The 17,028-nt window shown below is 49.4% G+C and overlaps 8 protein-coding genes across 8 annotated transcripts; 3 read left to right on the forward strand and 5 right to left on the reverse strand.

The window, feature by feature from the left end:
• Positions 1-51: 51 nt before the first annotated feature.
• N7520_009063 (ribosomal lysine N-methyltransferase) lies at positions 52-1,763 on the reverse strand (the record flags this gene model as incomplete). The annotated part of the gene is made up of 4 exons (XM_057142997.1): positions 52-528; positions 610-837; positions 894-1,498; positions 1,613-1,763. The coding sequence occupies 4 exons, from the start codon at positions 1,761-1,763 to the stop codon at positions 52-54; spliced, it is 1,461 nt and encodes a 486-aa protein (XP_056992285.1).
• Positions 1,764-2,108: 345 nt separating this feature from the next.
• Positions 2,109-3,286, forward strand: kae1 (O-sialoglycoprotein endopeptidase; the record flags this gene model as incomplete). Its single annotated transcript, XM_057142998.1, has 2 exons — positions 2,109-2,460; positions 2,550-3,286. 2 exons carry the CDS (start codon positions 2,109-2,111, stop codon positions 3,284-3,286), a joined length of 1,089 nt encoding a protein of 362 aa, XP_056992286.1.
• Positions 3,287-3,816: 530 nt separating this feature from the next.
• Positions 3,817-5,279, reverse strand: N7520_009065 (putative Snf1 kinase complex beta-subunit Gal83; the record flags this gene model as incomplete). The annotated part of the gene is made up of 3 exons (XM_057142999.1): positions 3,817-3,867; positions 3,919-4,492; positions 4,561-5,279. The coding sequence occupies 3 exons, from the start codon at positions 5,277-5,279 to the stop codon at positions 3,817-3,819; spliced, it is 1,344 nt and encodes a 447-aa protein (XP_056992287.1).
• A 921-nt stretch (positions 5,280-6,200) lies between these two features.
• N7520_009066 (uncharacterized protein) lies at positions 6,201-7,640 on the reverse strand (the record flags this gene model as incomplete). Its single annotated transcript, XM_057143000.1, has 1 exon — positions 6,201-7,640. One exon carries the CDS (start codon positions 7,638-7,640, stop codon positions 6,201-6,203), a length of 1,440 nt encoding a protein of 479 aa, XP_056992288.1.
• Positions 7,641-8,510: 870 nt separating this feature from the next.
• On the forward strand, positions 8,511-9,989 carry N7520_009067 (alpha-mannosyltransferase; the record flags this gene model as incomplete). The annotated part of the gene is made up of 1 exon (XM_057143001.1): positions 8,511-9,989. One exon carries the CDS (start codon positions 8,511-8,513, stop codon positions 9,987-9,989), a length of 1,479 nt encoding a protein of 492 aa, XP_056992289.1.
• A 355-nt stretch (positions 9,990-10,344) lies between these two features.
• On the reverse strand, positions 10,345-12,483 carry N7520_009068 (protein kinase COQ8; the record flags this gene model as incomplete). Its single annotated transcript, XM_057143002.1, has 1 exon — positions 10,345-12,483. The coding sequence occupies one exon, from the start codon at positions 12,481-12,483 to the stop codon at positions 10,345-10,347; it is 2,139 nt and encodes a 712-aa protein (XP_056992290.1).
• Positions 12,484-12,712: 229 nt separating this feature from the next.
• N7520_009069 (urease accessory protein UreF) lies at positions 12,713-13,707 on the forward strand (the record flags this gene model as incomplete). Its single annotated transcript, XM_057143003.1, has 2 exons — positions 12,713-12,854; positions 12,911-13,707. The coding sequence occupies 2 exons, from the start codon at positions 12,713-12,715 to the stop codon at positions 13,705-13,707; spliced, it is 939 nt and encodes a 312-aa protein (XP_056992291.1).
• A 426-nt stretch (positions 13,708-14,133) lies between these two features.
• Positions 14,134-16,607, reverse strand: N7520_009070 (E3 ubiquitin-protein ligase BRE1; the record flags this gene model as incomplete). The annotated part of the gene is made up of 5 exons (XM_057143004.1): positions 14,134-14,307; positions 14,362-15,432; positions 15,490-16,143; positions 16,204-16,347; positions 16,425-16,607. 5 exons carry the CDS (start codon positions 16,605-16,607, stop codon positions 14,134-14,136), a joined length of 2,226 nt encoding a protein of 741 aa, XP_056992292.1.
• Positions 16,608-17,028: the final 421 nt, after the last annotated feature.

The following is a 17,028-nucleotide window of genomic DNA, read 5'->3' on the forward strand; positions in this document are numbered from 1 at the left end:
GGGATTTCGACAAGATTCTCGTGGAGTAGTAACTAGCTCGCGTCGGCTGATTCACACACGCTGCTTGGTGTTTCGGGAATGACGGCCATCGCCGTTGGCAGACCGTTTCTGGGACGCGCCTGGGGCGAGAGACTCGAGCATTGTCATCACAGAACGCAAGACCTCCTTCTCGCCGATGCGGACCTGCAGAGCCATCTTGTGTCGCCGAGCAGGACCCTCCAGAGCTGGAGGCGCATTGGGTGGCAGAAATCCGGATAGGGAGTCGAGATCCTGTTCGAGGGAAGTGGCATACCGCGCCTGCTTGGATTGCAAAACCTTGTAAAGAAGACCGGCTTGGCTAACATCCATAGACGGCTTGGGCGGCTTGTTCTTTGACCGACGCTGCTCAAACTCTTCTGGTGACTGAGTGAGTGTGGTGAGCAAGACGACCAGCTCAGCAGGAAGGATGTCCTCAAGTTTGGCATTGGGAGCTGGCCTGGGGATCACATAACCATCCTCAATAAGATCATGTTCATCGAGAAGTTGGAGCTATATCAGGAGTTAGTTGAACTGTTTTCAAATTTAATGGAAGTCATGCCACATCTCCATGTGATACATTGCGTGACCTACTCTAGGCTGGGATTCCACGTCGCTATTTGGAAGTCCGGCTGATTGACAGACGTCGCCTAGAGTTAACTCGACAACATCGTACACGGAGTAATTGTCGGTGACATAGCCATAGCGGCGGAGCAGATCTGCGCGGGGAATTTCGCCATAGTCATTGAAGATTTCTTCGCCTTCTTGAATCGGCTTGATAGCTTTCATAACAAATGCTTCCTCTTCTTGATAGAGACGTGCCTTCAAATCAATTAGTACAGATGCGAAGGTTGATCAAGACAAGTCATAATACTCACATTATTCCGATCCGCATCAGCATTGAGAAGATCAGCGAGCGGAACCATACCCTTGGGATATTGTTCATCTTCGTCATCACTCATGAAGCTCTCATCACCACCATCACCTTCTTCCTCATCGTCATCATCTTCACCGTTTTCGATGTCAAACGCATAAGCCATAATCAAGGATCCCATGATATGAGCCAGCTCCAGCAAAGCGGCAGTGCCAGCATCACCCTCATAAGATGCAAGACCATTAACTGGCGGGAACAGAGCCGGGTTAGACCGAACAATAGGCGCAATTGATTGGAGGATAGACTCGTCTGCACTCTGTTTGCCGATCTTGTCCACAATGGCGCTACCTTGCAGCTCCCGCAGCTCAGCCTCCGACCAGAACATCAGTGTATCGAAACGATTGGGCAAGACCCGGAAGTAAGGAGCCCATTTCGACTGTCCTCCGCGAAGATACTCATAAAGCATGACTAGCATTAAAGACAACCATGGGCCGAGCGCCTCAACATCTTGTGGTAGCAGACTCTTCAGGTCTGAGTTTTGGACAGCGAGGATGAGGGACCGCGGAATGGAAAATAGTTCTTCACCTTCGGAGATGCTGGCTCGAGCGACTATGCATATAAAAAAGTGATTTGATTAGTGGGAAATTCCTTTCTTGGAAGTTTTTGGGTGCTCGGGGTGTGATTTTGTGTGATGGGTGGCGGGGGTTTTTGGGATGAGCTTACCGACTCCTCTTCCTGCTCCTGTAGATCTCAAGTCTGCCAGAAGGATCTTTGGGTTGGCCTTCACACCCGGGTTAGATTCAAGCCAAGAGATAAACTCATTGGACTGTTGCTGGAAGCTCGGGGGGTCTGAGAAGTGGGTTGAGGAAGACATTGTTGTAGGAACTGAGTCCTTGAGAAGGGAAAATGGAAAAAAGACAACAAATTCTAGGATGAAAAATATAAAGGAAGATGCAGAAGATGCAGATATGTCTCCCACTTCCGGAGTGAAGTGAAGTAGACTGAACCAAGTAGGAGAAAGACCAAGGAAAAAGAAGAAGTAAATGGGGTTGTAGTTTAGTTTCGGAGAAACGGGAACTTTGGTTTGGTTCAGTTTGCTTACCCGATAACGATAACGAAAATCAACCCACTTGGGCACTCTTGGAGTCTTTTTCACTAAACTTCAGAAGATTTCTCAATTCACCCACAATTAGAGTCAATCGACTCTCTTTCAGTCATCATGATTGCTATCGGAATGGAAGGCTCGGCTAACAAGATTGCCGTCGGCATTATGCTACATCCCGACGATGGCAGCGCGCCGCAAATCCTCGCCAACGTTCGACACACTTATGTTTCCCCGCCAGGCGAGGGTTTCTTACCCAAGGATGTCGCGCGCCACCACCGGGCATGGGTTGTGAAGCTGGTGAAAGATGCCCTGAAAGAGGCACGTATTAAAGTAGCGGATGTCAGCTGCATCTGCTTCACCAAGGGTCCTGGCATGGGTGCCCCACTACAGAGTGTGGTGATGGCGGCACGAATGATGAGTCTGCTTTGGGATAAGCCCTTGGTTGGAGTGAACCATTGTGTTGGACGTATGTCTCGACCTGCTATTCTGGCTTTGATTCCAGGCCATCGCATCATTTTTCAGCCTTTTGATAGCTAACATGAGACCCGGATCCAGATATCGAAATGGGCCGCCTCATTACTGGCGCCGAGAACCCCGTCGTCCTTTACGTTTCCGGCGGTAACACACAGGTTATCGCATACAGTTCCAAAAGATACCGCATCTTCGGCGAGACACTTGATATTGCCGTCGGAAACTGCTTGGACCGTTTCGCGCGCACACTATACATTCCCAATGACCCATTCCCGGGGTACAATATTGAACAGCTAGCCAAGAAAGGAAGCCGATTAGTTGAGCTCCCATACATTGTGAAGGGTATGGACTGTTCGTTCTCGGGAATTCTGGCTGCAGTCGATGCACTCGCTGTGTCTCTAGGATTGAGCGGCGAGGAACAGGCGAGACTGGATGATGAACGAATTGAAAAAGAACAAGGCAATCAAGACCCCGATGCCAAGCCTACTCGCGCGGATTTATGCTTCTCGCTTCAGGAGACGGTATACGCGATGCTCGTCGAAATTACTGAGCGCGCGATGGCCCACGTGGGGTCCAAGCAGGTGCTCATCGTTGGTGGAGTCGGATCCAACGAGCGGTTGCAACAAATGATGGGTATCATGGCGCGAGATCGGGGTGGCTCTGTCTTTGCCACAGACGAACGGTATTGCATTGATAATGGTGTTATGATTGCCCAAGCGGGTATGGAAGCTTACAAGACAGGCTTCCGGACCCCGCTGAAGGAGTCCACTTGCACACAGCGGTTCCGTACAGATGAAGTGTTCGTGGATTGGCGAGACTAAATACCCATCTTCAGCTAGAAAAAATATCATGTGTTACGAATTAAGGAAAGGTATAGATTTAGAGAGATCCCTAGTCCAGCTTCAGGTTTACATATACATATTCAATTCGGATCAAATGATGTATTCAAACTACAGGTAGATTATCGTGAAACAAATGTATTGTAACCACAGAACTAACAGCGCGCCTGCGCGGTTATGAAATAGATCGGGTCTGCGTGAACCGAAATATTTAACTCCAACAAACGTATCGTGAAGCAACGCCTTGGAAGGGAAACCATGCAATATGAGTAAATTCTGTTCTTTGTATCGCTCTCAAGAAGCTTTTAAAATATCCGGTAAATTATTGTGTGCATCCCTGGCACAAGATCATCGTCGCGACCGCAAGGTTTGAAATGCCCCGGCTAGACAATATTTGAATGTGTCGGGATGGAATATGTGGGTATTGTGCTTCCTCGAGGACCCCGGACTGTGTACGCCAAGTAAAGTCGCAGGTGTTTGTAGAGACAAAGTCATTTGACCTGGAACATTGATCACTCTCCGGTAATATCGCCGGTGGGTTTGTACAAAATACTTGTGACATACTGCATAAAGGTTAGAATGAGAATTCCAAATCGGCTGGAGCAATATATTACCTTTCGCTTGTATCTAGTCGTGACACTAGTAGCGAGAACACCATTTTTGATACTACTCGTGGCGAGATGGTTCAGAACAGTGTGGTTGGGGTAATTAAGGACACTGCTATCATCCTTTGTCGGGGTGAGGGTGTTGAGAATCGATTTGCCCAAGAATAGTGGAAGACTGGGCGGAGTCGGGGTGTCCCCGATGACATTGGCAGCTTGCAAGTATGCCGGGCTGTCTTCGTCCTTGTCCAAATCAGCAAGGAATTGAGGAATTGCACTGCCGAAATCGCCTGGAGCAACCTCCTCGGCTTCTCCGTTCTTCGGGGGCTCGTCTTCCGCATCCTCTGATTGTCGGTCCTTGGAACTATCCTGGGGGGTTTGTGATGGCCGGACTCCCGAAGAAACGGATGAGTTGTCATTAGCATCGTCCGCACTAATTTCGATATAGTTCACCAGGTGGTTGGTGAAGTCGACGGCTGTCGGAAGATTATCTGAAGCCCGCATTTCACCATCGATAAGGAACTTCAGATGATGTGTGCCGGGCCTAAGGTTCAACGTTGCGGTCATGACCTCAGGATTGGTCTCACTAATCGATATTAGCCTGTGTCCTCAATCATGGGCTTCCACTTTTATATAAACGGAATAATCCCATACCTTCTGTGTAACTTAAATTTCTTTTCCCAATTGACAAAGGTACCAGTAACATAGACCTTCTCACCAGGCCCATTCCACTCGATAACCGTGGGCACCGCCTTGCCGACACCAAACGGCTGTAGTTCATCCACCATCTCGTCACCATCCAGGGTCGCATTGCTATGATGGGACGCTTTCATCTGTTCATCTAAAAGCCGGTCTGCGGGCATCGATTGGATATGCGAATCCTCGGGTCCGATGATCGGCGATCCAGGAATAGTGGTCGCATCGGCAATGGGCAATGGCATACGCGGGGGTCGTTGCAGATGGGTTGAAGCACTATAGTAGGAGTTGAGCGGCGGAGCCGAAGGTGCCACAGGATCTCGCCCCGCGGCATGGCGTGAGATCGGAACTTGTACTGGGCTTGAGTGGTCTGGCGATGCAATATCTTTACTCTGTGACGGATCGGCCCTCCTTTCTACAGGCTTCTCAGGTCTGGATATAGGTTTGGGAGATCCGGGCGGATTTCGGGATTGAAGCCGTTGTTGAATGGAGCCTTGGTATGCTGCGGAGTGACCGGCGGCGGTCTCTCGGGATGCTGACGGGTCGGCGGCAGTAGCCTTGGTGGTTGGGATTGTATTTTGTGACGTGCGGCGAACTACCTTTCGCTCAGCGGCGGCATTGGGGATATGACCCGATGGCACGTCGCCAACTGGGCCTTTGGAAGGGTTGTTGCCCATCGAAGGCGGGGTAGGGGTAAGAGCGTGATGGGTGAGATAATCGGGTGGGAGAGAGGAAGATTGGCGAGAGAGAAGAGGATTGTAGCGAAGAAATGTATCAGGCCGACAGCATCAGGACGTTCATGCTTTGTTGATAACGGAAGATTGAACTAGACACAGGACATCTCTTCAATGCCCAAGACAATCTGATGACGCCGGAGAAGACGAATCGGGCTAGGGCTTAGGGCTTGCGGCGATAACTCGGCTTCCCCGGATTTTCCCCTTTTAACCTTACAAACCCATAGGTTCGTCGTCCCTGATCTACAATGATTGGATCCATCTTTGGTGGTTTGCTCTTTGTTCTTGGCACAATTTATGGCTTCCTATTCAATCTGTTTTATTGGTTATTCTCTCTTCTCTACCTGCTGGCATCTCCCTTGCTCTTTCTTTTGCATGGCCTCTTCAACCTAGCTTTACTCCCGCTACAACTCCTAGTCAAGTTTGAAGTACGTCCATGCTTATGTTGCTTTCCTGTTCCTTTGTAAAGCTGACATCTAATAGGCATTCCTGTGTTTTGTGACAGGGGCTATCATCGCAGGAGTCACAGTGGGCCTGTTCCTTTTTTATACTGGAGATGCTTTGTCCGAGCTTCTTCGTCTACGATCAAGTCAGCCTTCCTCGCCGAAGGAGGAACCAGATTTAAAAAATGAACCCATTGGTTGGGATTCAAAATGGGACCAACAACTCTTGTCTACTACAATTCCAGAAGAGGAAGAGAATAGCTCGGCGTGAGTACTATCTAAGTCGGGCGGGCTTGTCCAAACAATGTAATAATTGAACTCACATATATGAACAATATATATTATGCAAATGTGGGATGTGATGCAAGTTTGAAACAAGAAGGGCACTGCTCAAAGGTCTATCAATCAAGAGATCAAATTATCAGAATGTCTCTCCCAAAGCATTATTAGCGGATTCCCAGTGAGCTTGCTGGAATTTTCGGCCTGAAGTCACTCCGGTATGTAACTCTATTGAGTCAAATTGTATTCCCAGACCAACTAGATCTTCCTGCTTATCTTCTTCCTTGTCTGTTATCGGGCCCCACTGGTCTGCACCACGGAATCCCATCGCGAAAGGATCAGTCGGATCCAGAGCAACCTGTTTAAAGCCAGTGATCCAGGCTCTGCCTTGGATAGAAGTGTAAATCGCGTTGTATCTTCCGACTCTCAACTCACCACGAACGCGACCAAAGAACTGAGTTCCGAGCAAGCTGTAACTCCGAAAAGTTTCGCTGGCAATTTGGCCACGGCAATGTTGAACAGCAAGCCAAGCACACGTCGAAGTGCCCGACGGACTACGGTCCAGTCTACCAGGAGAAAGAACCGTGGCACTCAACCCTACCTTCTGCGCCCCATCTTTTCCAATCCGCTCAATGAAAACTATGTTGCTGATACCTCGGATGGAATAATCCTTAGGGTGGACAACCTCCAGACCACAATCCGCCAAAGCTCGTCTAATCCGCTCCCCAGCCTCCACCAACTTCTCACCTTGATCACTCTGAATCCTCAATCGAACAGATTTGACATCTACAAACGCGCAGAAAACACCTCCAAAAGCAATATCAACCTTCAAACTTCCAAACCCAGGAACCATAACCTCGTATCCAAGCTCCAGTACAAAGGAAGGCACACAATAAATAGTCACAGAATCACACCGATACCTCAGCTCGAGGGTCTTAGTAAAGCTTGCTTCCGCCATAATCTTCCCAGCCCCAGTCTCAAAAACGTATCTCTGGAATGGTACCCGCGGCATCGGCCCGCCAGCATGCGGAAGCTCAGCTAACACATTGGTAGCACATATGATACTCGACACGGAGAAGGGAACATATGCATCATTCTTCACCATAACCAGACAGCGCTCTGAGCCATGAGCAATTGGCTTAAGGAGAAAGATAGCATTCTTGCCATTCCGGCCGCGTGGCTCGTTCAACAAGAGATTCACGCGCTGGTTGTGCTCGTTGCGGAAATTCATTAGTCTTCCGTACATTGTGCGGCCGCGGGTGCTCTTGAACCCGCCGATTACGACATCACATGCTTCCCCTTCTGCGTGGCTTTCCACAACAGACATTGTGTTCAGACCTAGGACGTGTTCGAAAGTTTTTGGGAGGGAGGGTGAGAAGGGGAGAGATGGTGGCTTGGTGGTCTGGGGGGCTGCTTGAGGACTTGCACAAGGGCATTCGGGTTGATGGGGATGTGCTGGGTGGTCATGAGGTTCTGTAATTATTGCATGGTTGGGATCGTAACTCGATCGTTCTTCATAGTCGCCGTCGAGACTAAGCCCAGGTCTATGGTATTGGTGGTATTGATTCTGAGAGCGGGGCATGAAAGCGGTTAGAATGGGTAAGGGAGCTTAGGGCGACAAATTCATGTACACTACACCAATGGCTTGGGTTTGTGGCTTTATATAACAATTTATTCTGAAATTAGTTGTAATACCTACTTATAAGGCCTTAGTCCATTCAAATGTTGGATTGAGGATAAGTAAAAACCCAGGTGCCATGTATTACATGCCTAGCACATACTCTTTCAATACGTTCAACGGTTGAAAGAATATATATGATAAAGAAGCAATGGTCATTATTTTTCGAGCAAAGAACTACAATTGTATTTTCTAAACACAAAGCCAATGCTGAATGAGCCAGAAAACAAAGGGAATGTACAAAGCCCAAGTTTTGTCAGCAGATCATTTGTAACTAACTTAAGTTATAGAACTTTATCTTCCACAGTTGACATTCGATAAGAAAACCATACGACGAGATTCCCCATTGCATTCCTCCATATAAACTCGATTAGAAATACCAGTTAATACATTAATGCCAAACAGGTGAAGCAAGGGGCATGATTGTTCTCTGAAGTTCAAAATATGAGTATTTCTAAAAGTATCTAAACCAATTTAGTATGAACAAGTACAAATCTATACCTAGTCACATGGTCCGTGCACGTAAGACGCCGGTGTTTCATTAGACCCTGAGAACCCTTAGCAATTTCCCAAGAATGCTCCCTTTGAAAACTTGGCATTTAACGACAGTTGTCAATTTTGATCCATGTCGAGCTGTGGAATTCACCTTTCCCCCCAAACAACCTGAGGTAATTCTCTGCTGTTAAACCGAACTAGCGCCAGACCCGCTCTAATTTTGGCACCAGTGGGGGCTCCAGCATCAGTGGCTGTGGGCACCGCGTCGCAGAACTCACTATGGTCATCCCTCGGTCCTTTTTACGTGCACGAACCCTGGTCGCCGCCCTAGCAATCGCCTCATTTCTCATCTGGACCTTCTCCCAATGGTCCTCTAGCGCCAACGGCTCCACCTTTGATTATAGCCTCGGCTCCACACATACCTCCCCAGACCTGACAGCAGCGCACCAGAGTTTCTGGAGAAGCTTTCACGGATATTTGGAAAAATATGCACCGGACGTGAATGCCTTGGTCGAGGATGTGAAGGCCCCGACCGAGGGCTTCAAAGCGAAGGATGCAGCACCGCGGCCGGATTACATCAGAGTTGCTACGGAGGATATCGCAATGATGAAGGAGGCACATACTGGATTTGTGGGAGCTATTGCAACCTCGCCACCCCAGCTGCAATATATCCCGGGTACCAAGGGCGTCGTATCAACCGCGGGTGGTTCTTATCTACCGGTACTGGTCATATCATTGCGCATGCTTCGCCGGACAGGGTCGACGCTACCAATGGAGATATTCCTAGCAGACGAAGACGAGTACGAGGACTACATCTGCGATACGGTCTTACCATCCCTAAATGCGCGGTGTATTGTCCTCTCTCGCATCCTAGTTGCAGCACCAGCCAAGATCGAAAAGTACCAGTTCAAGCCCTTTGCGATGTTGTTCTCATCATTCGAGGAGATTCTTTTCCTGGACGCAGACGCATTCCCGCTCGAAAAGCCCGAGACCATATTTAGAGGAGAGCCGTTTCGCACGAAGGGAATGATCACCTGGCCTGACTTCTGGGCATCGTCTGTCTCGCCCATCTTCTATGAGATTACCGGTGCGCCAATTCCAGACATGAACCTCCGCCAATCCACAGAGTCGGGCGAGCTTCTTATTTCCAAGAAAACCCATTTGCGCACACTGTTGCTTTCCACGTATTATAACTACTGGGGACCCTCACATTACTACCCGCTCTTGTCACAGGGAGCAGCCGGAGAAGGCGACAAGGAAACATTCGTCGCCGCCGCGACAGCAATGAATGAGCCATTCTACCAAGTCAGCGAATCAATCTGCGCACTCGGGCATCGAAAGGAAGGAGGCATGGCAGGCTCGGCGATGGCGCAGTTCAATCCCATGCAGGATTACAAGCTTACAAGCCAAGGAAAATGGCGTGTCCGTGGCGATGAGGCGCCCGCCCCCAATGTTTTCTTCATTCATGCGAATTTCCCCAAATTCAACCCCGCCACAGTATTTGAAAAACACGAGGTCAACCCTGCGTTCCTTGATGACGGTTCCTATACTCGTGCCTGGACGATTCCTGAAGACGTTGTTGGTCGATTTAGTGCCAAGGTCGATATCGAGAAAGCATTCTGGCGCGAGATTCTTTGGACGGCTTGTGAGCTGGAACACAAATTTGTATCGTGGGATAATTACCAAGGGATTTGTGCTGGTGTTAAAGATTACTGGCATAATGTTTATGAGTCCGGGTCTAAAGGACTCCCGTCGTGAAATATGATTCATTCTGAACAATGTGCTTTACAGGTTCCGTTGCCAATTACACTGTTCCGGCGATCTTGGCAATCTTTCAGCTGGTCTGGAAGCAAGTTATACTAGGAAGTATTTAATTATGATGGCTACTCCAGCTTTAGAATGTTACATGCTGCATGCATGAAAATATTTGCAATGTCTATGGTTTTCGAGTAGGCCAGATTCAAGCTGTTAGAGAGATGTCCCATTTTTGAACAGCCATGCTAGAGCACGCTAATATTGTACAAGTCTTTTTATGATACATAAAATACAGATCCGGACCATTGCATGCGAAGATCCATCTATAGTGCCCCCCTTTACCCGCAGGGATCCAAGTCTATTTCTGCTCCAAAAGCAAACCCTTCAATTCCGCCTTACGGATAGCCTCAGCAAACAATTCCTTGCAAGGAACACGACTACCCAGCCGCGCACAAAGCAAGAAGGCACCGCTCAATTTGCGATGCAGACTATACGTTTCCTCGGGAGGAGGAGCAAGACGTTCACGAATCATAACAGGAATATGCGCACGTATGCGATCAGTGATAGTCTGATTCTGGAAATCATATAGGTCAGGCGATGAGAGCATGAAAGGCTCCGCAATCGTAACAATCGACGAAACATGTGCGTCGACCATAGCCTGAGACTCGTGACCAGTGAGGTAGCCAAGTTTAATAGAGAGATCGTGACACGCGGTTCGGTCGTTACTAGCAGCCGCCACAAGGGTGCGCACATAGGTCGAGATGAATTCCTCGGGATAAGCGCGCGAGGCACCGAAATCCAGAAGTTCAAGACGGTTTGTACGCGCGTTAAAGAGAAAGTTGGTCCAGTTGGGATCCGTCTGCATATAGTGGAATTCGGTGATTTCGCGCAGACACAAACGCATGATCTGGGTACCTATCCAGTCGCGTTGGTCTTGGGTGAAATCTTGGATTTTCGTCACGGCAACACCTTCGAGCATTTCCATGGTTAGAACTTGTTTGCCCGAGGCTTCGGGCATGACTTCTGGTACGACGAAGACGGGGTCTTCGTGAAGGAGGTCGCGGAACCGAGCGCTGCATTCTGCTTCGCGGATGTAGTCGCACTCCCACCCGAGTTCGACGCGGGCGTTGGCAATGGTCTTGTCGAGGTAGAGGCCTCGAGGAAGGAGTCGGGAGGCTGTTAGGAGGATGGAAAGATTGTTTAGATCGGAGTCGATGGAGTCTGCGACGCCAGGGTATTGGACTTTCACTGCGACGGGCTTGCCTGTTCGCTTGAGAACAGCGGAGTGCACTTGGCCGATTGAAGCCGCAGCCATAGGGATCTCGTCGAAGGAGGTGAAGAGATCACGCCAATCGGGACCGAGATTATCGGCCAACACTTTATTGCGCTGAGAGGCGGGCATGTAATCGGCGCGATCCTGAACACGCTGTAACACTTGCTGAATCTGCTCGGGCAACATGTTTGAATCTTGGATGCTCAGCATCTGACCTAGCTTGAGAGCGGCGCCTCGCATTTTTGATAACTTGGCCACAAGGCGTTCCATATTCCCTGCGCTGAACATGATCGAGCCACTGTCTTGGCTTCCAGTCGCTCGGCGAACCGTTTCACTAACGGCACCAAAGGCCATAGACGTTGCCAATCCTCCATACTGCCACAGTCTCCCAAAACGGGATGAAGGAACCCGTGATTCCATCATTTGGTATGGCACGGCCTTCTCTATCACTGCCTCTGCCGTGGGCGCGACCACATCCTCGGCGGCACTTGCGGCCAGCTTCTGGACCTCCTCAGGCTTCAACGGAGCCTGAGGTTCTGGGGCCGTCGCAGTCGGACTTGGCCGAGCATATCTCTCTGCAATCCAGTCTCTTTTCGGCTTAGATTTCCCTGCAAGCAAACGCGACACCCGGGGACTTTGGAAAATATCCTGCATCATCTCCTCCGAGACTTCTTCCGGTTCCTTGGGGGAAAACTTCTGTTCAGGGCCAGTGGCCGCGTGAAACACGTCGGCGTTCAACCCATCACCTCCACCAGCTTGGACATCTCCAGCAGCCTCTGGCAGTGTCACGTGCGGCAGCGCCGATGTGTCTGGGGTGGTCTGGTGCGAGGGCTCGTAGAAGACATCCTGCTGCTTGCTAACATTCAAGTCGGACTTCTCAGGGCCGGTATATTCTGCTGTCACGGAAGGGAGCTGTATATCCACGTGACATTCCTCACGGGCGTCCGATGTGGAGGTGGTTGTCTTTTCCGCAGGTTGACTAGGAGCAGAATCGGCCGGTGGAGGGGAGGTTGGTGGCGATGTATCATTGAATCGGCGCGCCAACGCGGCAGCGGCTTGTGCGGTCAAGATCAGCCCTTCCGTCTGTTCCTTGATGCCCTTTGTGAGGGAGGAGGTCCGAGTGTAAACATCTAGCTGTTGTCGACGAATAGCCAGATGTTTTACAGCCACTGATTTCGATACATTTAGTAATTGAATGATGTCCAGCAAGCGCCGGCCAGACATGATGTCGTCAATTAATTTGAGGTGTGTGGTGGGTTAGTAGGTATGTTCGGGGCGGAGCGGAATGAGTATGTAATAAAAATGAGTAAAAGGGAATTGTCATTGACTTGATAGAGAATCCGCCGGGAACTCGCGGTCTTCTCCGATCTCCACTTTAATTTCTATTATAACAGCATGCGACCTCTTTCTTTCTTCAATTATTCAAATTATCTACCCCGGATTCATATACACCATGCTTACCGATAAACCAACATCCGAGGGCTTGGAGCTTGAGATCTCCCAACTCGAAGCACGTCTCCATGATCTACGCTCACAACTCGATACCACCTACACTTCCCCACACACAGACAAGAAACAATGGTCAATCCCATCAGGTAAAGCCGAGCCAAATACCTAGTTCTTTAATATCCAAATCCTAACAATAAACCAGATCTATATAATAATGAAGTTCAATCGGAGTCCTTCCGAACTGACTCCCTCCACGCACTTCTTCTCCTCTCCGACTCAGCCCTCCCATTGGGCTCATTTGCATACTCCAGCGGGCTGGAGTCCTACCTCGCACACAACAAACCTCTCCGCACAACCCCATCAGTCTCATTCCACCGCTTCCTTAAACTCTCCATCGCCTCAATCGCAAGCACAACTCTCCCATACGTGCTAGCAGGCTACCGCCACCCAGAAACCATAGAAACCCTCGATAACGACCTCGATGCCTCCACCCCCTGCATTGTAGCGCAGCGCGCCAGTGTAGCACAGGGACGCGCCTTGATCGGCGTATGGGAGCGTGCCTTCCGAGGTAGCTTCGCCGCTCCAAGCAGAAGCACCGATACCGGAGCCCAGGTGGCAGTGACGTCGATTGATGAATTCTCCGATGCATTGAAATCGGTTCTCGGCGACGTGGATGAATATGATGTCGGACCTAAGGGTCATTATGCTCCACTTTGGGGTGTTGTTTGTCGCGCTATGGGACTGGATCTTCAGCAGACGGCTTATATCTATATTTTGAATCATGCCAAGTCGGTTCTGAGTGCTGCGGTGCGGGCATCTGTGATGGGACCGTACCAGGCGCAGAATATTCTGGCGAGTCAGAGCTTGCAGGATACCATGATGGCTCGGATTAAGCGGGAGTGGAATACTCAGGTTGAGGAGGCTGGGCAGGTTGTGCCAGCGTTGGATTTATGGGTTGGTAGACATGAGCTCCTATATAGTCGGATCTTTAACTCATAATGGCAATCCAAAATATAATTATACATTCACTGCGTTCGTATGTGGACTCGAGAACTTGTTGATTTGTTATTTTTTCTTTTCATCGAAACTTAGTCCTACATCACAAGAGATAATCTAGAGGCAAAAGCCGAGGAAAAGTCACAAATGCGCCTCGAAACCGGGGTATCCAAGGGTGCATGATCATTTGTTCAGCGCCCCAGCGCCTGGAGAAATTAAGAACAAACACACCGTGACGTTAAGACCGCCGAAAACAAAACTGCCCCGAAGGACGCCACATAAAATCGTCAAACGCCCTACCCTGAATAACCCACCCAACACCGCACCATGGACCTGTCCGAGAGTGAACACTAAAAAATGAATAGGGTGGAAAAGGGCAACAAGAAAAGAAAAAGCTATAGTACAGGAAGAGTATTGAAGGGTGTCACATCAAAGAGTAATGTGCATGTGGTCATTGCTGCCGAAGGATCGGTTGCAGTTAGGACACTTTCGAGAACGAGAGGATACTCGCTCATCGACGCAATCCTTGCAGAACACATGACCACAGGTTTTAATCGCGGTATTCTTGAAGTTGCGACGACAAACCGTGCACAGGGCAAGTGCCTAGGTAAAGGTTAGTGGGACCAAAAAGGTATTGAGTGATTTCAATGAACTTACCCGCAGCATTTCATATTCGGATGAATTATTGCCGAGACTCTTGCCCTTCCAGCCCTCGAGGCTTTTCTTGGTATCCGAAAGACTCTGCTTCAGGCTGACAATCTCGGTCTCTGCTTGGCGCAAAGCAGTGGAGGTGCTCCCCAGGGTCGAGTCCTTCGAGGTCGATAGTGCCTTTAGTTCGGCAATCTGGTGTTTCAATCCCTCCATCACAATATTGCTCTCCGTCAATTGTTGCTGGGTAGATCGGTACTTCTCCTGGACAGTGTTAAGGGCCTCTTTAGTCTCGCTGGTTTGCTTTTCCATGTTAGACAGCAAAGACCGAGTAGTCGCTTCGGAATCTTTGAGCTGCGCGACGATATCGGAGGTTTTGGAGTTTTGCACTCGAAGTGTGCGGACTTCGGTCTCACGAGCTTCCTTGCTCTTCATCGCTGCAAAGTACTTCTGGTCTGCTTTAGACTTCTCTGCAGTCAGCCGTGAAATCTTTTCTTCCAAGGCACTGAAGTCGATGACTTTCTGAGAAGCCAGGGTGGAGAATTTCTTGTATGCCATCTGCATCGAGCTCAACTCGGTGTTAAGCATGGCATACTGACGCTCCAGACCCGTGTACTTGGCGCGAAGTTCTTCAAATGAAATGTCCTCTACACTTTCAGATGCCGGGCAACCCTCAATCTGCAGTCGCAGTCTCTCTGTCTCCGACTCCAAAGCAGTAATCCGAGCCTCACGGGCATCTGCGAGCTCCTGTAGCTTGGCACCGGTGGTTTTTTCTTGATCTTGGCCGGCCTTGCGCATCTGTAGGTCCGCTAAAATCTCATCACGAACGTTGCGTATCCGTGCCAGGTCGGTTTCGGCTCGTACTAATTGATTGTCCTTCTCGGCCATTATGCTGCGCGCCTCGTCCTCAAGTTGTATTTTGTATGCACTTCTTTCTGATCGGTACTTCTCGGCTTCCTCTCGTAATTGAATGTTCGTCGCTTCTAGATGGTTGATCCGTTTCACCACGTCATCATATTGAGAGCGAAGTTGCTTGAAAAGATCGGTTTGCGCATAATCGTCATCGGTCAGCTTCGAGTACTGCATGATCAAAGGTCAGAGGTCCGTTTGCAATGTTGTGGAAATAAGACAAATCACCTTAATCTTAACCTCGGTGATCTGAGAAAGCAAATTGGCATTTTCAGTCTCCAACTTCTGTAACTGTTCCTTTTGCTTCTCAGATACGGCTGCTAGTTGACTATTGGATTCCTCTAGCTCAACATTTCGGTCTCCAGCAGGGGTTCCACCATTGGCGGGAGATGACTCTTCGCGCTTTGATTGCAAACCCTCGGAACCAGGTCGTTGATTGCCCATAATGTATCCCTTTTCGAGTTTGGCCGCAGTTAAACTCCGCGCACGATCCAGTTTCTTTTCAGCCATCATGTATCGTAGTGATGCCGTTTCCAGACTTTCCTCGAGTTGCTGCTTGTCGGCCAAAGTCTTCTCATAGTCGGCGATTAAAGTCTTTTCCTCCGCGAGCTTCTTGGCCAACTGACTCTGAAGATCAGCGACATCTGGAGACACATTGGCTACAGTCGATTGGAATTGAGAGATAATTTGGCGAATGTCTTCCGATCGAGACTTCAAGTGTGTCTCAAAAGTGTCATTATCTTCGAATTGCAACGAGCTTTTGAATGTGTTATCTGCCATGGGTGTCAACGTTGCTTTCTCGGCGTCAAGTAAGGGGTGGGGCGACTGACCCTTGACTGAATCATTCGAAGGTCCAAGGAGCAGTTTAATTTCGTCCAGGAACTATCAATCGGTTAGGTCTCCAGTGTCCAGGAGTGAAGAAAAGACCGCCACTGTGCTTACCTGACGAAACCAGGAATCGATAGTACGGAGGCGATCATTATGGTCTATGGCTGCTTTTGACATTTGGCTGACTCGCGACTCCAGGGAAGCCTTCTCCCGCTTGTATTCTTGCATTTGACGCAGGATCGCATCTTTTTGAAAGCGCTGGAAAATGAGATGTCAGTATCATGGTTTCATTTGCGCGAAACACGTCTCCGAAGATCGCAGCGGGTACTACATACCTCCAAGTCCTCTTTCCAGGGCATATCGGCATCGGGATGGGGCTTGTTCCCGCCATTCACGGAGGTAGCCTGCTTCTTCAATGGCGGGGCGGAATCATTACTGTCCGCAGCGGGTCGCTTCCGGTCGTCCATTTTGACAATACCGGGTTCAGTAGACACAATAGGGGGTTCGGCGGCCGGCATCAGTGGCTAGACGGGCATATGAGGGGGGGGGGGTTTCGATCACCACCGAACCTCACTCGGCCAGAGTCAGACACCGTAACCGAGCCCAGGATCTGACAGTTGTAATACCCAGCGAAACACAGGCCGGATGCAATCAATGGGAGAATAAGGGAAAGGTTGATGAGGTAAGTTTCTGAAGGGGCAGGGGCGTGATGAGATTAAATTGTCGAAAAGCATGCCAGGTGAAGGGATCGGGTCGTGATCCGTGCACCACGGATTTTACCTACCACACCACGTTACATAAGCTACCCTCTTACATAATTAAGAGATATCGGGAATCCTCGGAAGAAAATCACGTGCTATCCAACGTCCGATATCAAATTATAAGTACAGGAGTAAATCAAATTCTCCGCAAAGGGCAACTTCTGATAGTATGCCCTAT

This window comes from Penicillium odoratum (genome assembly GCF_028828045.1).
Source record: "Penicillium odoratum strain IBT 22623 chromosome Unknown utg000006l_segment0_segment0, whole genome shotgun sequence".
NCBI classification, from domain to species: domain Eukaryota; kingdom Fungi; phylum Ascomycota; class Eurotiomycetes; order Eurotiales; family Aspergillaceae; genus Penicillium; species Penicillium odoratum.